At 48.9% G+C, this 19787-nt stretch overlaps 1 protein-coding gene across 1 annotated transcript in view; it reads right to left on the bottom strand.

Moving 5' to 3' along the window:
* SIM1 (SIM bHLH transcription factor 1) overlaps positions 1-17943 on the bottom strand; it is a 72918-nt gene extending 54975 nt beyond the window's left edge. Inside the window, exons 1-9 of the mRNA XM_036249001.1 lie at positions 17630-17943; positions 16333-16943; positions 6840-6922; positions 3100-3189; positions 2502-2610; positions 2281-2366; positions 1356-1555; positions 1022-1128; positions 193-340 (exon numbers count right to left, since the gene is read on the bottom strand). Of these exons, the coding sequence (XP_036104894.1) occupies positions 193-340; positions 1022-1128; positions 1356-1555; positions 2281-2366; positions 2502-2610; positions 3100-3189; positions 6840-6922; positions 16333-16507 (998 nt within the window). The 5' untranslated portion in view covers positions 16508-16943; positions 17630-17943. The remainder of the gene's footprint in view (positions 1-192; positions 341-1021; positions 1129-1355; positions 1556-2280; positions 2367-2501; positions 2611-3099; positions 3190-6839; positions 6923-16332; positions 16944-17629) is intronic.
* Between the last annotated feature and the right edge of the window lie 1844 nt (positions 17944-19787).

The following is a 19787-nucleotide window of genomic DNA, read 5'->3' as shown; positions in this document are numbered from 1 at the left end:
ATAACGAAAGAATCCTCTTCATAAAGATGAAAGTGCCCAAGCTGCCGCCTCCCAACGCAGGCAGCACTCGAGTTAAAACCGGCGTCCCCAGGAGATCCCAGTCTCACACGAGCCGGCGGTGCCCACCACATGCACACTCATGGAGACCATGGTCACCTGAAGTGGGAGAAGGGGTCCCAGATTTGCACTCACGTAAGGACATAGTTGACGCTGACGATACAGTGTGGCCTGGACGAGCGACTGTTGTGCACGATGGTCGCATAGCTCTGCACCCACACCCAGCCGCCGTGCTTCGCCAGGAACCTGTAGTACTTGGTGGTCACCTGTCCCTTCACCAGCACTGATGGAGAGACGGAAGGCAGAGGCTGGTGAACGAGCCAGCTCCTGACCGGCCCCAAATGCAACCCTGGTAGCGAGAGTCTGGGTCCCCAGCGAGTCCTAAGTAAAGTGCGCTTCAGGCAGGAGGGAGAGGCAGCAGACAACACGCCCCTTCCCAAGCGCACCGGTTATCATGTTAATTGGCTTCGAGTCTTCGGTCCCTCAAGATTAGCAAAGAGGGGAACACTTAAAGTTGGGTAATTCCACCACCACCCATTCGATTTTCTAACCGTCTAAGGTAGGGTCTGGGCAGCTCACACTCTCTGTGGGGGGAGATTAAGCTCAAAGCAAAGCAATATCAAAAGCCAAGGGAGTGATACGGATCGGGGTGTCTGAGCCAAGTGGGCAAGTCTCGGTTTTTCCTCCCACCTTTGTGAGGTTTGAGGGGAGAGGGAGACCGCATATCAATAGGAGGTTAAAACCCCTCCCACGGGTACTTTCTCCAAGAAACTCAGAAATGTTCCCTTCGCCCGGTGATGTCCCGCAGATGTTAGAGCAACAAGGTGGGGCCCATTGCTGGAGCAGCCGCCATCAGGGCTCCCAGGTCTCTGTTGGCTGGGGCTTAAATCATGCCCTCCCTCCTCCCCACTCCTACTCGGGGGACTCGCCGGGGTTGTGTGGCTGCCGCAGGGGGGCGCCTTACGCAGGTGGTGGGCGCAGCGCAGATGGAAGGTGTCGCAGCCGTGCACGTGGTGGTACAGGGTCTTCTCAATCAGGTCCTGAGGTTCATACCCTGTCAGCTCGGCCACTCTGCGGAGAGCAATCCCCTCAGGGTGAGTGCGGGGTGTTGGGGGTGTGCCCCACCCCTAGCAGCCACCTGAGACCTGGGTGCCCACCCTCACTTTGCAGGACCCATATAGTCACCTAATCTGCAAAATGGGCCCTTAGATCAAGATGGAGCTCTCAGCCACTGAGCAGGGCCGCCCTCCTGCTAGCAGTGATTCTTCACCTTCTCCATCCTCCTACCTGCCACCTACCTGGAGTCCAGGAAGATGAGCTTCATGTCCAGGCTGGCGCGGAACATGAACATGTTGCTGTGCAGCTTGATCTCCGTGACGGCACTGGGAGGCAGCGAGTGGCCCACGGCCACCAGGCCCACATTCTGGTAGCAGCCGTCGAAGGGGGACATGTCCAGGCTGTACTGACGGATCTTCAGGTAGCCGCTGCAATGAATGACCTGCGCATAAAGGTGACAGAGCAGCGAGACTCAGCCACTTAGTCAGGAAATTACCTAAAAAGGTGGGGAAGGGATTAAAACCTGGAGACTCAACTAGGCCACACACGCCCTGTGGGCCACGTGCCCCCCACCCCCTTTCAATTGTCCAAAGTTACTGGGGCCCCAAGGTGTTTCAAGAAAATGACTGTACTGCCTCACTGAACTTACCTGGGGACTTGTAAAAATGCACAGGCTTGGGCCCTGCCAATCTTAATGCACCTGAATCTCGGAGCGGCGCCCTGGAACCTGCACGTTTAATCTCATTAAACAGGAGAACCACGGATTTGACCTAAAGCTCTGGTTCTTAACCTCTCTGGGGGTCAGAATCTGACGCCCTGGGTAAACGCTACGATTCCACAGGAGCGACCGACAGTTTCAGAGGCTTGACACATCCCTAAGACCCAATGTGGGTCCCAGATTTAAGAGCCCCATTGGCTGGGCAGTATCCGGACCCAGTGAGACTGTCTTCAAACGTAGTTCCATGTGTTCACCAAGTTCAATGACCCTCGTGATGCGCCTCCTACGGCGGCTCGTTGACACTTGCGGGGAACGCCCTCCCGGGCGGCCCTGGGCACAGGAAAGTCCCTCCCAGGCCTCTGGTGCCTGTTTTCCTACTCCCTTCGCCTACACCTGGCTAAATGGCGGCAGCCGCCAGGAGGCAGGGATCTTCCCTCCCAGCCACGCACCTTGTAGCCGCCGCAGGTGAGGCCCGCGTTCCTCTTGGCCAAGACGCACTTCATCCTCAGGAAGAAGGAGCGCTCGATCTCGTACTCTGGGAGAGAAGAGCGGAGGGAGGCGCAGGACGTGAGGCACGCGGCGGTCGCCGCGGTCCCTGCAAGGCTAACTGGGGGGAAACCGCAAGCGCACTGCGATGGGCCCCACTGTCGCAGGCACACCTCTGCCTTACCTTGGACAAAGTGGGAGTGGTAGGGCTGATGGGCCGTGAGAACCGCTGTCATCTCGTCGTGGTCCGCGGGGTGGATGTATTCGTAAATGCTATTCCCGGTCAGTTCTACCTGTAAAGAGGAGGGTATTACCGTCTCGGAGTGGTAGATGTCACATGGAGGAACTGGAAGATTGGGCCAGGGGGTCCACAGGCTTGTGAGGACAGGAGCCAGAACTCTAGAGTCGGCTCTAAGCTCTAATTCCAGTTCTGCTATGGCAGCATATCTAAACCTCAGTTTCCTTATCTATGAAAGGAAATAACAGTAGTAGCTCCCTGGCAATATTCTGAAGTCATCGTAACATAAGTATGTAACCCATCTCCCGTGTTATTTGACCTCTGGTAAGGACTCAAAAAGGTAGTCATTGTTTGGGCTTGGAGTGGAAGCTAAAGGATAACGGAAATGGAGAAAGGGAGAGATCCAACCTTCCTATCAGCTGAGATGTCTCCAGTCTCAGAAATGCACATATTAAACCTTTGGGACAGCCCTCCCAACCTTCACCTGTTACCTCCAGCTCTGGTTGTAAACACTTAAGGTCAGAGGTGTGGACCACTCACTTACCTGAGAAAGACCCAGGTGGACTGAGGCTGTCTCCGAGATATACATGATTTTTCCATCTGGGGCCACCACAAAGATAAAACCATCCAGGGTCTGGGGAGATAGAAACAGAGTTGAATGAAGAGCCCTGTGGGACACTGGGACAAATTGGGCTGAGGGGGACAGAAGTTACAGATGCCCAGCCAGAAGTGCAGAGAGATGGAGAAGAGAGGGGATCGCAGGAAACAGGGCATAGAAAATCAGCCACAAGAGTCCCTCTTTTATTTTTTCCAAATTTGTAAGCATCTGGGAAATGCAGCACACTGGAAGAGACGCAGAAGGATTCATGCACGAGGCTACTGCCCTCCAAAATTCAGGATCCACCAAAATAGACAAAGCAGATATATCTGTAACATACAGACATAAATATTCAGGGGTGGGGCACAGCCTGCTGCAAGAGGTGAGTTCAGTTTTTGGAGTGATGTTCACTGAAAGAAGCAGAGGTTTCCTCTGTCAGTCTTAGAGGATTCCACAGTGACAGCATCTTTTAATGAAAGATTACTAGCAGGGTTTAGGAAATAGTAGGCACTGGGTGATGTGGAAGGGCTGAAAAGTTGTAGACAGAAGGCAGCTGGCCAGTGACTTTGAAAAGAGTTGGGAAGAGGAGGATTTAGGATATAAGAGTCTTTCCAGGCAACAAGTCCATAAAGGAGTGTTATAGTGTGCTGTGATGTGTGTGTGTGTTTACATTGATGTATCAAACTGACAGGTTCTCCATGAAGGCAGGTCTTAGACTTCCACTGCCCCTTTATTTCTGTGAATGAGTTGTCAATGCAGGCAATGGAGACAAGGTTGAGTCAGATCCTACTCTCAAGGAGCTGGAAGTCCAGTAGAGGCATAAAGACTGGTCTAAAGATAGATATAATGACCATACAGATTAATAGACAGTGCTGTGGGGGCCTGGAGGCTGAGTGGCCAGAGGCCTGGGGAAGAATCAGAGGCCTTTGAGGTGTTGTTTGAGCAGAGCCTTGAAGAGGAAGCTTGAAATAGAGTAGGGAGGAAGGGCATCCTAGGCAGAGGGACTGATTTGCCAAAGGCAGGGACTGGGGGAAGGGTGGATCTGATGATGCTGGAGCATCTGAGATACAGCGGAGGGAATACACTAGTGCTGGATTTTGGAGAGTTTGAGATGTCAGTCTGAGGAATTTGGAGATACTCCTGCAGGCATCAGGCTTCCCACAGAGATTTCTAAGTAGGAGAATAACCTGCTTAGACATGTTTTCTTTCTTTTTTTCTTTTCTGGCACAATGTGGACAATCACCTATAGGAGGAAAGAGTGGGAATGAGGTGATAATAAAGCAGAGTTGAAGACAAAGATGGTTCTTTCTGGCTGTGGAATTAATAGTAGCAGAAAGAGAAGCTGAGATTGACTTCAATGTCATTGATTAGAGGGTAACACCATTAACCAAGATTGGAAATTTAGAGAAGCATGGTTAGTTTTTGTACGGGTGGAAGTCTGAAAGTAGGCAATAATGAATTCTTGACTTGGAGATGATTAACTTCAGGTGTATGTAGATTTCCATTTGGATGTGTCTAGTTGGCAGTAGGAAATAAAGGCCTGGAGCTGGAGGAACCAGCTGAAGTCATGCACATGTTGGGAAAGGAGTTGAGGTGATAATGCTGGCTGAGATCACCCAGGAGGCCTTGAAGCTATGAGGTGAGAAACTGAGCTGGATCTTTGAGGAAATGTTAGCATTTACTACTAGATAGTGATGGGAAAACCAGAGAGGGAGAAGAATCTAGGAAAGTATAGTACTTTAGAAACTGAAGTAGAGGGAGAATGTCAAGTAAGCAATGTCACCTACATCAAGCCCAAATGTCACCTTCTCAATGAGGTCCTCTGCCACTCAAACACAGCCCTACTTCTTCCCCTTCTTGTTTTTGTTGTTTTGTTTTGTTTTTTGAGAGAGAGAGAAACATCGATGTGAGAGAGACACACTGATTGGTTGCTTCCTGTACCACCTGGACTAGGGCTGGGGACCAAAATGCAACCCAGGTACATGTCCTTGATGGAAATCAAACCCTCAACTCTTTGGTCCTCGGGCCAATACTCTAACCACTGAGCAAAACCCAGTAGGGCCTTGTTTTTCTTTTTTAAATCCTTACCTGAGGATATTATTTATTGATTTTTCGGGGAAGGGGGGGGGAGAGAGAGAAATGCACCCTGTGAGAAATATCCATCAATTGCCTCCTTGTATACTCCCCAACCAGGGATCAAACCCAATACCTGGGAAAGCGCCTTGACCAGCAATCAAACCTTCCACCTTTTGGTGTACAGGATGACACTCCAACCAACTGAGCCACCTTGCCAGGGCTCTCCTCATTTTTCTCCACAGCACCTACACCACCTGTTACACAATAGGTTTGCAAGGCTGTTCTCCTTAGAATGTAAACCCATGAAGGCAGGGCTTTCTGTCTGGCACATAGTTGGCCCTCCTACATTTGTGGAATGAATGAGGTCAGGTTGGATAAGAAATGAGTATCTTATGCTGCATATCAAAATGTGGTGGAGCTTGTGCAGGGCACAATGGCTGGGAGACGTGTTGGACGCAGGGGTGTGGGAGTGAGTGGGGCAGGGTGAGTGATAGAAATTGAAAGTATAATTAAGTCCTGTGAGAAGTTTGGGATGAAGGGAGAAAAAGATTGGGCAAGAGCCAGAAGAGCTGAGGAATTGTTTTGGATTTGTTCTCTTGTTTATATTGATGTGGGAAATTAATTGGTGAGATGGCAAGATTTGGTAGGGGGTCAGTTGTTAAGACAACTGATGGAAATAGTCCCTGAGAAAGAAGAGGGACAGTGCTTTTCTAGTTAGCTTCAGAGGTACAGAGGCCAGGCCAGTGAGGGGATGCTTGAACAATGCCTTTCTTTACTCCGTGGAACTAAAATCTCTGGCCTCTGGTACTGAGGGAGAGATGAGGTAGCGGCAGGACAGGAAAGGGCATGGCACTCCTGCTAGGAGATGCTCAGGCCTGGCATACTAAGGAAAATGGGCTCAGATTCCTCCTTGATGCCTGTGTAGGTTTGGGGCACCTACAGGAGACGTTCAGGGTGGATTTGAATAATAATAAGGGGGTGCAGGGTGGGAGACAAGTGTCAAGCCTAAAAAATGCCACCAGGAGTTTTACTATTTTAAATATTTGCTAGGCGACTTAAGTGGGCAACAGGCAATTTAAAACGGTGTACACAGCAAACAACGTGGTGATGGGCACCTCCACACTGATAAACTCATTGCCTGGGGAGGTGTAAATGTGTGCACCAGAATCTGTACATGGCCTGGGCTGTACTGCGGTGAGGGCCATGGAGAGAGAAGAGAGAGCAGGGAGTTATAGGGAGGAGATGAAACATAGTTGCAGGCACAGCTGGACCCAGAATGTGTGGGCTCAAAGCACTGACTGGCATTTCTACCAGATTCCCCTTATTTCCTGTGAAAATCCTTCATTTCAGATGGTTTTGCAGCCTGGCTTCAGCAGCTTGGCCTCGGGGTGCCCCAGTTCCGTCAGCCCAATGGTGTCAAATGGCTCCCCCTCCGTGGGTTCAGCCCATCTGATTGGGGCTTTTCGGAGCTCCCTTTCAAACTCAACGCGTTGATTGTCACCTTGCCTCCCTCTCAGGGGTTGCAGGAGGGCCACGTCCAGGCTGGCGAGATCCCATTTTTCTGGGAAACAAGAGAAGTATATGCGCCACAGGGAGACCCGCGCCAGTACCTGGAGAAGATGTGAGCCCAGTTCACGGCCAACGTTGTCCAGGGGGCTGGTCCGACTTGTGTGGCCCCACGCCTCGCCGAGCCCTATGGAGACATAGAGACACCCTTTAGCTTTGGCACTTCGACCCTGCCAGCAGTTTAAGACTAGTCCTGCGGTCTTGTCATACGCTCAAGTTCGTGCACATGACTGGATACCATCAGGCTCCCCACCCTCCCTGACCTGGATAGCAAGAGATGGGAGCAGGTGAATTTGGGACCTGCCCTCTCAGCTTCTAAAGGCTGAACAGAGGTGAGACACCTTCTCCCAGATGGGCCTGGGCTTCTCAGGGAGGGCAGGGTCTGGCAGAGCAGCCCCCTGGCAGGACACCAAGTGGCTGAGTTTGAGGACATCCTTTCCCTGAGAGAGCCCCTTATACTGCACCTCAGCAATATCTATTGTATAAATTCACTAGTGTCCTTAGAGGGATGAGAGACACTATTTTTCACCCAAAGTCTCATCATCGTTCTTATCAGGAGGCCAAGGATGTCCATACAACCAGCGAACGTTGCTGCCAGCCAGAGTGACCTGAGGCAGTGGGCCAGGTCCAGCCTGTCCCTGGTGGGCCTTCTGATTGGCTGGAGGGTTCTCTAGCCATTTTCCTCCCCTGGGCCTCTGACTTTAATCCCCTTCAGAAAAATCTGTTAGCCTTAGGATGACACCCAGCAGCAACATACTCTTGCAATCCTTTGCCTTTTCCCTCCCAGCCCCTGCCTTACACATCCTAATCTCACCTCCCATCCCATCCACCAAAAAACTGCATAGGTTGTTTTTGTTTGTTTGTTTGTTTTTTTAAGTCAGCTACTTTCAGGTTCTAACACCATTTTAGCAATATTTTTATGACCTTCTGGATATAGAGAATTGATCACTTTCTCTGCTTTCCAGGTATCATCTTAACAAAGACAATCCCTTCCTCTCCACCTTAAGATCTTTCCAGGTTTTGCCACAAATAATTTTTCTGATGATGCCTAAAAAATAAAATTTTCAGGATGCCTGTGGCTGGTTTTTTAAAAATTAATATGGAGCCAGTAGCATACCTTTTTGCAGAATGAAAATAAAAAATATGGTAGAAGAAACTTGCCCAGACCGAGGTTAAACTTCTTATGGGTAATACATTTTAACAGTGTTGCTGCTGAAATTAATTTAACTAGGTAAACTCTTTTATGCTTACACCACCTAAACAAGATTTAACATAACCAAAAAAGAAGGGTAACTTACTGAGATACTGGGGTACAGGGCAAGTCACTATGAAGTACACAATGAGGAACACACTGGCATTGTAATGCAGGGTTGTGGGTGGATCTTTCAGAACAAAACGTAAAGTTGGACTCTTAAATGTGTTGGCCAGAAGCTGATTCCTAAGCAAACGACCAAAACCCTGGTAACGAGTAACCATGAGCACCCCTTAAGCTCAAATTGTGTCTTTCTGGGTGTTTGCACATCTAAATAAATCTAACGATTTCCCCACCACTCTGCAAACACTGACACTCCCCGCCCTCCCGGGTCTCCTCTCCCTCCCTCCTCAACCCCGCCTGCCGCTTTAGCCCGCCCCGGTTTCCTTCCCCAGAGTGACTCCACTACTCTATTCCCTGAGGTCCTCCTGGACGGTTGGAGAGGACCACCACCACAACAGCCGGTACACACACACCCCTTGCTCTTTCTCCTCTTTGTTTCTCCCGTCTCAGCCAAACTATCCTCCTTGGTTTCTGGCACAACGTGTTCATTTTTTCATGCCAGTTCACAGATACCCACCCAGAAGAAGTGGAGGGCAGGGTTGGCTGCTAGGGAGGTCGCACTGGGGAAAGGGGTAAAGATCCAGCAGGGAGAGCCCGGGACGCCGCGGGCCCAGCTGAGGCCTGAAAGCCCAAAGCTCCCTGGGGGCCAGGGGCAGGGACACTCGGCGCAGAGAGCTGGCCGAGGCCTCCTTGCGTCTGGAATCGGGTCTTCCGCAGCTCCCCGAAGAGTGCAAAGCGTGCTCTTGGGATCGACAAATGTTTTTATTCTAAAATTATGATGTTCCCCCAAAGCGGCTGGAATACGCCCCGGATCGGCTTCCCGACCCGAATCATCTGAAAATCCCTCAAGCTGGGCTAAGGTTAAGTACTGGTTCCTCTCGGCGCCCACCTCGGCTGTTTGTGGTCTCGGGTTGCGGCCTCATTAGTATGAGCCTACCGGGTAAAAATATGACTACCCTGCAGGTTAATAAACAGCCGGCCGGCACAGGTTAACAGGGGCCTCCCTCGTCCTCTCCTGCCCCCACCCCCCACCTTTTAAGAAACCTTTTACTTTCACGGAGCATTGCCTTTTCTTTATGTTCCCGGTTGAAATCTCCGTCACTCGGTTATGTCTGGGTTAATGTTTTATAAGAAACTGGGTGCCTTCGTCTACCTGCTGGGCTTTCCTGACCTAACACTAGGGCCGAGCTCCTCCTTCAGCCAGCCCAGGACACCTTCTGAAACCTGGTAATGGGTTCCGCCTCCGAAAATCTGGGAGTGGGCCAGAGACCCCTGTCCCTGGGTCCCTTCACTCCCTGCCTGCGGCGACGCACTCCCGCACCCAATTTCAGTTGGCGAGGGGGTAAGCTGAGATTTCGTTTCTGCACTTGACCTACCGCAGAAAATTCGCAAATCCTTTGATTGTCTGTTTAAAATGAGGAGGAAACCAGCTCCCTTTGCGGCAGGATTACAGTGGGAACAAGATCTAAAGATTCTCTTGTAATTCGGTGAGGCCGAGGGAACGGGGTTTTGCAAAGGAAAAAAAAGGAGCTCTGTGAGGGAGGCGATAACTAAATCGGGTTTTAGACAAAAGGATTTTCCACAGCTAAAGTGGCCGAAGACAAAGGAAAACATAATCTATTTTGGAAGATTTCCAAGATATGCTACATTAACCTTAGCAGATAAATTTTGCTTATCCCGGCCCCCCTCTTCCCTTAAAGTCTGGTTTATCATATTTACATAAGTAGTATTACAAGGGATGTATCTATTATGGATCGAAAGGGCTAGCTCGCATTTCATGTGAAAACCCCGGGCGAAGTTTCACTGTTGCTTTACCCTCAGTGAGCAGTGGAGCCATTTCCATTTAAATACCCCCTGACCCAAGGATTACCTCAATGGACTGACTGCACGGGTTTTGTAATTTCCTGAAAATGAGATTTCGATTTATAAAACAAGAAACCAATTAGTAACCAAATGAGGCGAAGTAGATCCACTAAAATTGACCTAATCCCACAGGCACAATTTAGGCTCGTTCTTGGCGAATGAATGATGAGCCCCAGTCTAGCGTGAGCTCAAAGCATCATCCAGCTGTGTTATTGCAAGCAGCAAAAATAAATTGATCGAGTTTTTCCTTCGGAATGAATTTCATACCCTTGGCAAAATATAGATAGCAGACACGGCATCATCGCCTCCTTCACGCAGGAAGGGGAGGAAGAGAAGTGCTTCTTCTACCGTTCTTTTTTCTTTTTCTTTTAATAAACAAACACGATCTCTTAATAGAAATGTGTCGTTCCTGTAGTCGTTTCCGGAAACCTTCATCTCAGGAATAATTGCTCTACGCCTTTTAAGCAACATGGTGGGGGCTTGAGCTGTCCCGTGACTGATGCCGGAAAAGCCCTCCGAGACCGCGCTCCTAACTTCGGGTCTCGAAGGGTCTTGTCTCAGTCACCTGGGTTTTTCCCAGGGCCTGCGCGTCCTCACCGGCTTCCTCGCCGAGTGCGCACAGTCCAAGCCTTTCCCTGGGCCCAGGAACCAAGCAGCCTTAGGGCTCCAGGAGCCTCAGTGGCTGGATTCTCTGGGAAAGAGAGGGACAGAGATTGGGGCCCTTAGCCGAACCCAAATCCAGGAGTCGTCACTGGGTAGGAGGCAGCTTCAAGCACCTAGGCACACACACGCCCACCTCCAGCGCTGGGACCCGCCCCACTCGTGGCTCTCTCTGGCCACCTGGCGGGTGTGGCCAACCTTCCGAAGGCGTCGGAAGCCGCGCTGGCCCAAGCTTCGTCCTGCACAGCAGTCTGGACCCCACCACGTTTGTCTGAAGTCGGCAGTGGCAGTGTGTGCCCTGCCTTTTCCCTGTCTGCCTCAGGCATCCCGACCCGCGCCTGGGGAATCCGCTAAAGTTAGTGTAAATCTGGGGTGGAGACTCTCTGCGCCTTGGTCTTGCCCTGGCCCCCAGAGTCAGGGCTTCCCGGTCGGGATCGAGCCTGCCGGCCCAGCTGCCGTGGGCGCCCGAGCCCGCCGCGAGAGAACTCGAACTGCAGGCACCAGGCACAGGTGGGGTTTAGCCAGGTCCTAATTAAACCATAGGACAAAAATGCACGCGGCGTTGACAACAGTGCCCCTGAGTGGCTGCTGAAAGGGGTCAAGCGATGTGGCCAGGACTGCGAGCCTTCGAGTGTGGCCCTGCTGGGCGATGCCACGCTTCCAAAAGCAGTCTCTGGCGAGGCCCACGGGGTTGCCCTGCGGCGCTGGCGTAGCCCATGTCGGTTCTACTTGGCGACCCCGACTCCGATGGCTGAGCAACAGCCCGCTCGGAAGGGCCCTCGGCTTAAGGTTTAGACAACAGCAGGTCCTTGGGGGCAGTAGCCCGTGCTGCACGAAGACGGCGGGTGCACGAGGCAGGCAGGCGGAGACGTCCTGGAGACCTGGGCAGGCAGAGACATGGTCCGTTGCGGAGGCCTCAAGCCCGCTCTCCCTAAGCCGCGGCCACCAGAGCGAATACGGGCCAGGTCGCTGGGAGAGAACGGGCCACATCGCGAGGCCATGGCCGGCTGGCCGCAACAACACGCTTCTCCTCGCAACTTCGCCCCACGACTGAGGCGAGGTAGAGGTTTAGACAAGGTCACTGTCCCTGGTTTTGTCTGAGCTACCGAGGTGGAGAGACTCCGTGCAGGAGCCGCCTGCCTGCCTGCCCGATGAGGCTACCTGCAGAATAAGGTTCGCCACACAGTTCTCAGACACTCTTTTAGTACTCTCTGATTAGCAGGCCCATTACTAAATAATTGAAGTTTCTTCTCACCTCCACAAAAATTTAAATTCCATGGATCAGAAACTGATAATGAGTGGACAGCGAAACCAAAACGTATTAGCTGTGTTTAAACATTCTCTGGAGAAATACCTGGGCCTACCGATTGAGACATGCGGCAAGAATCCCCTGGGCTTGATTGTGTGTACATTTGTGTCTGCAAAACCTCAAAGCTGTCAAGATTTCCCAGAATTTAAAAGTAACTCCCTAGAAATCACGTTTGTCTTCTGGAAAGTTGGCCTGATTTTAACTTTAGGTGACTGTACCCTGCTTAAAAGCATCCCCCCATAGCTTATAATACCCTGCTTATGCTGGGGGTTTTTGTTATTATTTTTTATTAGTGACCCCCAGTTTAAAGAAAAAAAGTTTTTTTTTCATTGATCTGATCTACAATTTCTAGCACATAAATCTGCCTTGCAAATGCTGTACATGGAGTTTAGTTCTGCACTCTACGTTTTAAGTCAACATCAAAACTGGAATTAAACAGAGAAAACCAGCGTGGAGCATAAACTCTGCTTACAGGCTTTTAAATGAGAAAAACTTATGTAAGAAAATAAACATGGAAACCTAATGCTCAATCATTTCCCCAAGCAGCAAGAAAAACAGCCTTAAATCACCCATCCACGTGGGAAATGGGGCCTCTTTTTCTCTTTCAGTTCTCAGCCTCAAAAAAATATAAGGCGATTAAGGGTTTCAATCTTGAGGCGAATATTATAGAAAGGGTCTATGGAGGTTTGTTTAATCATCCTGGTCCTTCCAGCCCTTCTGGGAGACTCACTTTCCTGCACAGTTACTAATTTCAATTCTATAATTATTTTTATTTTCCCAAGACATCTTGAGAATGAAATAGTTGTGTGATGTTACCAAGATTCCGAATGGTTATAGATTTGAAAACATGTCTGATCCTTTTGAAGGTTATTCTGTAAGCCACTCCATCCCCAGCCAAAACTTTATTATATCAGGATAACAAACACATATATATATATATATTTCTTTTCAGTTGAATTTGTCCTGTTTCACACAAATAAAACCATATCATCTCTTTTATTATCCTGCCTTTCTATCTTGAATAACACCAAAGATACATTTCTAGATGCCCCAATTTTTCCTTTGCAAGGATATTTTAGAATAGGATATGTTGCCAATTGGAAAATACGCAGTTTTGATGATTTTACAATAATCTTCCCTGAGCTGTTTTTGTTTGTTTGTTTGTTTTTTACTGTGAAATTTCCAATCTAATGATTTATGCTTAATTATTCTAGGCATCCATATCTCCTTCATCTATTCTCTCTCTCTCTCTCTCTCTCTCTCTCTCTCTCTCTCCCCTCAAAAGCTCAATTCTATCTATCCAGATAAATAAGAGCTTTAGTTTTGCCCCCAAACAGGACCCTGGGGGGAGGAGGATGTATTCAGCAATTGGTGGGGGGCGGGGTTTACAATATTTTAGGATTTAAACCATTTTCAAATATAACTATGGAAGGATTTTTGTTTGTGGATTTAAGGCTTTTGGTGTTACAGGGTATTACAGATGAAATGTATATGAGCAAAAACAATGGAGTCTTACAGTCATTGTTATGCCTATAAGATATCACCAGGTTTCTTACAGTCATTGCTATGCCTACAAGATGTCACCAGGTTTATAATTATTTTAGATTATATACCTTTCAAAATCCATGTTACATGTGATAGAATGCTTACTGTTATGAAACAACTATCTCCTATCCTTAAAATAATATTTTATTGAGGACCTACTATGTGCTAGGATGGTTGAAGACATCTCAAAAACAAACTACATTGTCAAACAAATTGTTTTCCCTTTTCGTCACTAAAAAAAGATTATCACACATAAAGTGCTCAGTTTTCCACACTTCTCTGGACCCAATCTTGTCCACCCCTTGCCTTCAGTCAACAGCTGAACCCAAATTTCGCACCCTCTGCAGGTTGTGCCTCGTTCTTCTGCTTGTGATTATTTATTTTACACCTTTAAAACTGTTGGGGGTTTGTTGTTGTTGTTGTTTATTCTGTTTAATATTTTTAAAGGCTGTGTTTGGGGTTTGAATTTTTGAAGCTAATCTATCCTCAAAATTAAAACCTCATCCCTAGCAGCAGCTGTTCCGATGACCCTAACTCACCGTGTGGAGGCTGCAGGATGAGTTATGAGCTCAACAGTAGCTGGAGAAATAAATGATGTGCCCAGAGTTCACACATCGTCCATCCCCTCCTCCCCATAAACTCACACTCACCCGCTGAAGGGAGAGGAAGGAGGAGGAGCCCGGGGCCCAGGGCTCCGGAGGTGAGGGGCGCTGCAGAAAGCAGAGTCGCCCGATAAGGTAGCCACAAGGGACGGGCCTGGCCACCAACCGGACTCCAACGGGAGCTCTCTCCGTCACCAGCGCTCTCTCTTTAAAAAGAACAAGTTGGCTAAAACAATTTACTTTTTATTCCTCCTTTTTATTTATCACGCCAATTATAATTTGTGGAGTCAGCACTTAAATATAAAAGCTTGCTCTCTTAAAAACAAAACGACAAAAATCAGTCTGATCCCCTCCGGGCCTCGCCTGCCCAGGGTCTGCGCGACACAGAAGAACGCCCTAGCCCGGCAACTCCCAGGGCGCTCGGGTCCCTCTCTGTGCCCACCCAGGAAAGTCGACCTGCTATTCTCTTCCTCTCGCGATTACTCGCAGCCCCACAAGCAGCACCATATGCTTCTTCTGATCAAACAGCGAGCGACATTGGCACTGATAATTGACGCGGCCCGCTAGAAATCACGCAGAAAGGGAGCCCACTGAGACCGCAGGAGCTGACAAATCACTGCTAATAATACTGTTAGGAACAGCCCGACCAGCGGAGTTCGCAATAGCTTTTATTTTTATAAAGTAGGCGCTGACAGTATAAAAGACAAGGAGATCTCTTTTTTAAACATAAGGCAGTGTAGCATCATAGCATTTTTCCCACCAGCAATTCTCAGCAGACTTTGAATGGGAAATGTGGTTTTTAATATATAAGTCCCCATCCTTTTCTTTTTTTCTTTCTTTTATTCTTTCTTTCTTTTTACTTTTTAGGTGCTTTAGGTTTTTATTCCATTCCTTCTGTGTTTTCCAGGATCAGATGAGACTGTTTAAGGAACTGGTTAAAGACAAAATGACTATAACACTACTTACAGTTTTAGGGTAAAACTTCACTATAATTTGAAAGTTTTCCTTTAGTGCTGCTGACTAATTTGGGGCATGTTTTGCAAGATTTTGATTCAGATAACAACTTTTAGTCAAGATCAAGCAAAGTGAAACTTCAAGCCAAATAATAACTATTTCTTTCCCTCTATTTTCTCAAAAGAAAACAAATCCCAAACTCAAAATCAACAATAACATAAATCTCTCTGGGTCAAATAAGAAGTTCTGGGTTGTAAACAAACAGGGTTCTTTATCTGGAATTTTTGTTTATTTGGCAATCCTCTCTACATTTACAGATCCCCTCCCTCAGAAAAAGACATATCTAAAATGTATATATTTTTAATCTGTTCATGTTATTTGAATGTGGGTAATGGAAAGAATGGGGAAGTAGAAGAGAAAAGTGTCCTTTTCCCAGTGACTATAGTTGGTTTTATACAGGACAGTGTTTTGTGAAGGCTGCTCTGTTCTCACACAGCAAAACTTCATAATCTAAATACACATTTTAAATCATGTCAACAGCTCAGTTCAGCTATTCTAACTTCTAGGCCTTATAAGACAATTTTCCCAGGATCTGTTTGCCAGCCTACCACTTAGAAGATATTTTCTAAGTGGCCCAGCCATCTTAATTCAATCTTATGTATTTGGGGATAGCCTATTATCTCAGAGATAATATCAAACCCAGAGATGCAAATCACATGCTCTAGAGTTATTTTCAGAATCTGTGACTATCTCAAAAACTCAAAATAAATTTGCTATCAGCCCTCAAGAGATTGGGTGAATTCAGGACATTTATTCATGAATATGCTTGTTCCTCATCTGCAGAATTATAAACATATAGATAAAGTATTATCTAACTAAGCTGGCTTCATGTATACGGGTCTATCTATATGTAGCAAAATGCAAGAATTTGGCAGTGTTCCTGCTTTCTACTAGATACAATTCTAAGGAGAGGAGTGAAAAAATGTCATGTTTGGATTAGTAGAACTTCCAATTGCGCCCAGTATCTGAAGTGTTGACAAAAGCAGTGTTGGGCTTTTTCCCAACCAAACATATCTGATGGACTGAAGAGAAAGTATTAATGGGGAAGTAGAAAGAGCCACAAAAAGGCAACAGGATTTCTAAATTCAGAGAGGTCCTTAGTCAAGCAGCCACACTAAACTTCCCTTTGCAGAATGTATGTGAAAGTATGAATGTACTTCTCTGCCCAGTGGCTGGCAAATCCTCTACCCCTTCTGTCTTTGAAATTCCATCTGGGCAAAGTCACTTACCTTCTGGGAACACTACTCTCATTTTGAGATAGCTGGTTGTGAGTCTGATTATGGATGCTTTGTCCAGCTGCGAGGTGATAGCTGAGGGCAAAGGCAGTAATTTAGCCAGTTCATAAAATTCACTGTTTTCCTTCTCCCTCCTAGTCCGGGCAGCATTTTTGGACTTCTCTTTCATTGTGTCTCGTTCCCCCTGTCTTCTTACAACATAAACTCCACAGATTCATCCAAAACCAAAATAAACTTTCAATTAGGGATCATATTTGGCAAAAATATAAAGCATACTTTGAATGAAAAGACTGAAGTCTTTGCCTCGATGTATTGGTGGTAAAAGACCAACGCAGCAAACAGAAAATATTTTCTTTGAAAATACGGGATGCAGATATAGGAAAGTTGCTGATCCAGGGCAATCTGGGCAATCCTGGGAGTCTCGGTATCAAATGCCGGCAGGATCCCTGAGGAGTCAGCCTTTTCTTCTACTCCGTGCCTCGAACCCCAGTCCTTGGAAAATCGACATAATAATCCCCGACGTTTGCTCTTCAATCCCGCGGCATTTGAGGCGGTTCCGAGCCCCTGAGGGGAGAACAGGAAAGCCGGGCGACTCTTTCAGGCCACTGTGAAGACAACAGCATCAGAGAGTAAGAGATTTGCGGCTCCACGATCACTCATGCCCTCGCCCGAATTCCGGAAAAGGCCTTAGCGCGCCTCAGCTTTCCTCGGTGTTTATGTCTGTTTTTTAAAATACGGAGAAATCGGCAGAGAGATTGAGCCCCTTGCAAATAATGCTCGCTCGCATTCCCTCACCCTTGCCAGCCACATTCTCCAGCCCCCTGGGAAGTTGCCCAAACAACGAAACGCGGATTTTGTAGAGACTTGGGAGACCCCCAGCCGCGGGCTCCCGCGCCCGCTCGGGACCAGGCGCGCGTCCTGGAAAAGCAGGTTTCCGCAAATCTGAATTCCTCCACAGCGCTGTGGCTGCCTTTCAGTCCCCCACTTTGGCAGATCTGGAACTTGGCTAGCTCTCCAGCGTGGATCCTAAGTCTCAGGGAGTCCTCAAAAAGTGGCACTTACACATCAAGTCCCTCGGGACTCCCGAGGCGACCCAGCGCTCTCCCTGCCCAGCAGGGGCGGCAACACGCCGGGCACGGCAGCGCCAGGTTAACAGGTGGCACATTCACGACAACCCCTCGCTGGCACCGGGGTGGGGGTGGGGAGGGGGGAGGCGGTCCGGCCTCTCTCCCTCAGCCGTAGAGCTGCGCGTGCCACTGGGCGGGCGCGGGGTGTCTTCCGCTTCACCTACCTTCGGTCCCCGCTGGCGGCAAAGGGTGCGGAGGTGCCCGCCTCTTAATTGTACTCATGTCTGTGGTCGAACTAAGCAACTCCGCGGGCCTCTCCGCTTCCCACCGGCAGAGAGGAGCAGAGAGAACCCTGGCTCCCTTTTCTCTCTGGGTCATGAATTGGGGGAAGGGTACATGGAAGGAGGGGGATGCGGGCTTTGGGACGGGTGAGGTGGTTTTAGAATCCTCCTCCTCGATAGTTGCGACGAAGCCAGTATTATTCCTAATTGGAAGCCGAAAACGCCCCCCTGTAACTTCTTTATACCTTACCGGGTTTAGCTTCAACTTCACTCCCGGGCTCCCTTTCTCCCGCCCTCCCTTCATGCCACTCACAAACCTCCTCCCTTTCGATTGGTCATGCCCTCCCCGGGGCGAGGCGTTCATTGGCCAACCAAGCTGAGTGACGCGAGCACGCCACGCGCCGCTCCCCGCGCGCCCCCACTCGGGGCTGGCAGCCCTGCTACCCGCGCGCCGGGCTTGCTCCTACCGAGCCCGGGGGCACCGGTGTCTGCGCCCTCCGACTGCCGCGGCTACTTCGAGCCTCCGGGGCTTTGCGGGCGAGTGCAGGACCCGCGCGATCCCTGGGTTCGGGTGGCTTAAGCACCCAGCTCCGAGAGCGGTCTCCAAAGTGCAGGGAGTGCCCGCAAGCGGAGGGCTGAGGCCCGGGGCCGCAGAGGTCAGGCAGGGGAGCGGGGGCTGGGGCTCCCCGGCTGGCGAAGTAGGGAGTCGCCCAGACTGCGGGCGGGGTTCACCCAAGGGCGGCCGCGCTCTTGCCCTTCCCGCGGGCAAATCGCGGGGCCCACTGCGTGCTCGGGGCCGCTGTCGGTCTTTATTTCCTTTTTCACGTTTCTCTGAATTCACGGCGACACCAAATTAATCGCCAGAGGACATAAATATACCTGTCTTTCAATGAATCCCAACGAGGAGCGTCTTTTTCTAAATGGGTAGAGTTTGGGGGCTGATTGGTTTGCCGTGGATAGCTCAGCAGTGGAGTTTTCCTCTGGGGAGCACATAGGGGACACTAGAGGGAAAAGGGGTTACATTTCATGCCAACATTTTAGATATTTCACATATTCCGTTGTTTTAAATGTGAAGAAAGACTTATTGTTGAGTTTTAGAAAACAAAGGTCCAACATGAATATTCCTTACAGAAAGGATAGCCTTCGTGAATGAATGTAAAGCATTCACAGTTCCCCGACAGGCGCCTTTCATACAAACTCTTTTAAGTACTATTGCTGAGATATTTTACCTTAGAAATCTTCTAATTTGAATCGCCTTCTCTCTGTCATCCGAGGAAAGACAACAGATAGCAAATGAGGAAAAGTCGGTTTGTTCCCCCAAACAATTTTTGCTGCCTGCGAATCACTCCCTACAGAAGCAATTCCTCCCTCGATGTGGTGCTGCTGGTGACCATGATCCAGCTCCTGGAGATGCGCTGGAGGCAGTTGTTTCAATGGCCATAAACGAGAGTGAGGACGCCAGTAATGCTGCACTCATCCTCTCCTTTGCGGCGCTAATTGCCGCTGAGAAAACATATACTCTGAAGAGGGCTGTGTGCCATTCTGCTGAGGTTCGGAACAACTTTAAGAGTGTTTGTTCAAAAACACAGACATCTGCCTCATCCTTGCCGGTCCCATGGCAATAAGCTCGCACAACTATATTCGAGGCTTTCTGGGGGTATTTACACATCTGGGAAACACCTGGTAAGAGGAGGTGAACGTTCAGGATAGAAAGAATAAGAAAAAAAAAAAAAAAAAAACTAAACAAGGAGATTTCGTAGGTGTTTCAAAACTGGAATCCAGCGAATGGGCTGTAATCTAGAGCAGAAGTTGTAGCACTGCAAGACCTGGTTCTGGGCAGTTCCACCACCAAGAGATGTACTTTTAACAAGAGGTGGGTAGGAATACAGAGAATACTGTGGCTCCCTTATAGACAAGACTCTTGAAAGACCAGATAAGATCAAGTAACTACTACACGTAAAGAGAGGGGACGTGTGTTTGCAGAAGGTGAAAGGACCTTCCCGGATCCTTCTTTCCCCCACCTCCAACCCGGACACATCTTAAGGGCAAAATGGAACTGCCGGGTGATGCAATGACACTTTAGGACTAAGAAGTGGTGTTG

This window comes from Molossus molossus, unplaced genomic scaffold (genome assembly GCF_014108415.1).
Source record: "Molossus molossus isolate mMolMol1 unplaced genomic scaffold, mMolMol1.p scaffold_m16_p_8, whole genome shotgun sequence".
Classification (NCBI taxonomy): Eukaryota; Metazoa; Chordata; class Mammalia; order Chiroptera; family Molossidae; genus Molossus; species Molossus molossus.
The sequence above is the reverse complement of the archived record's forward strand: the minus strand, read 5'-3'. Positions and strand labels throughout refer to the sequence as shown.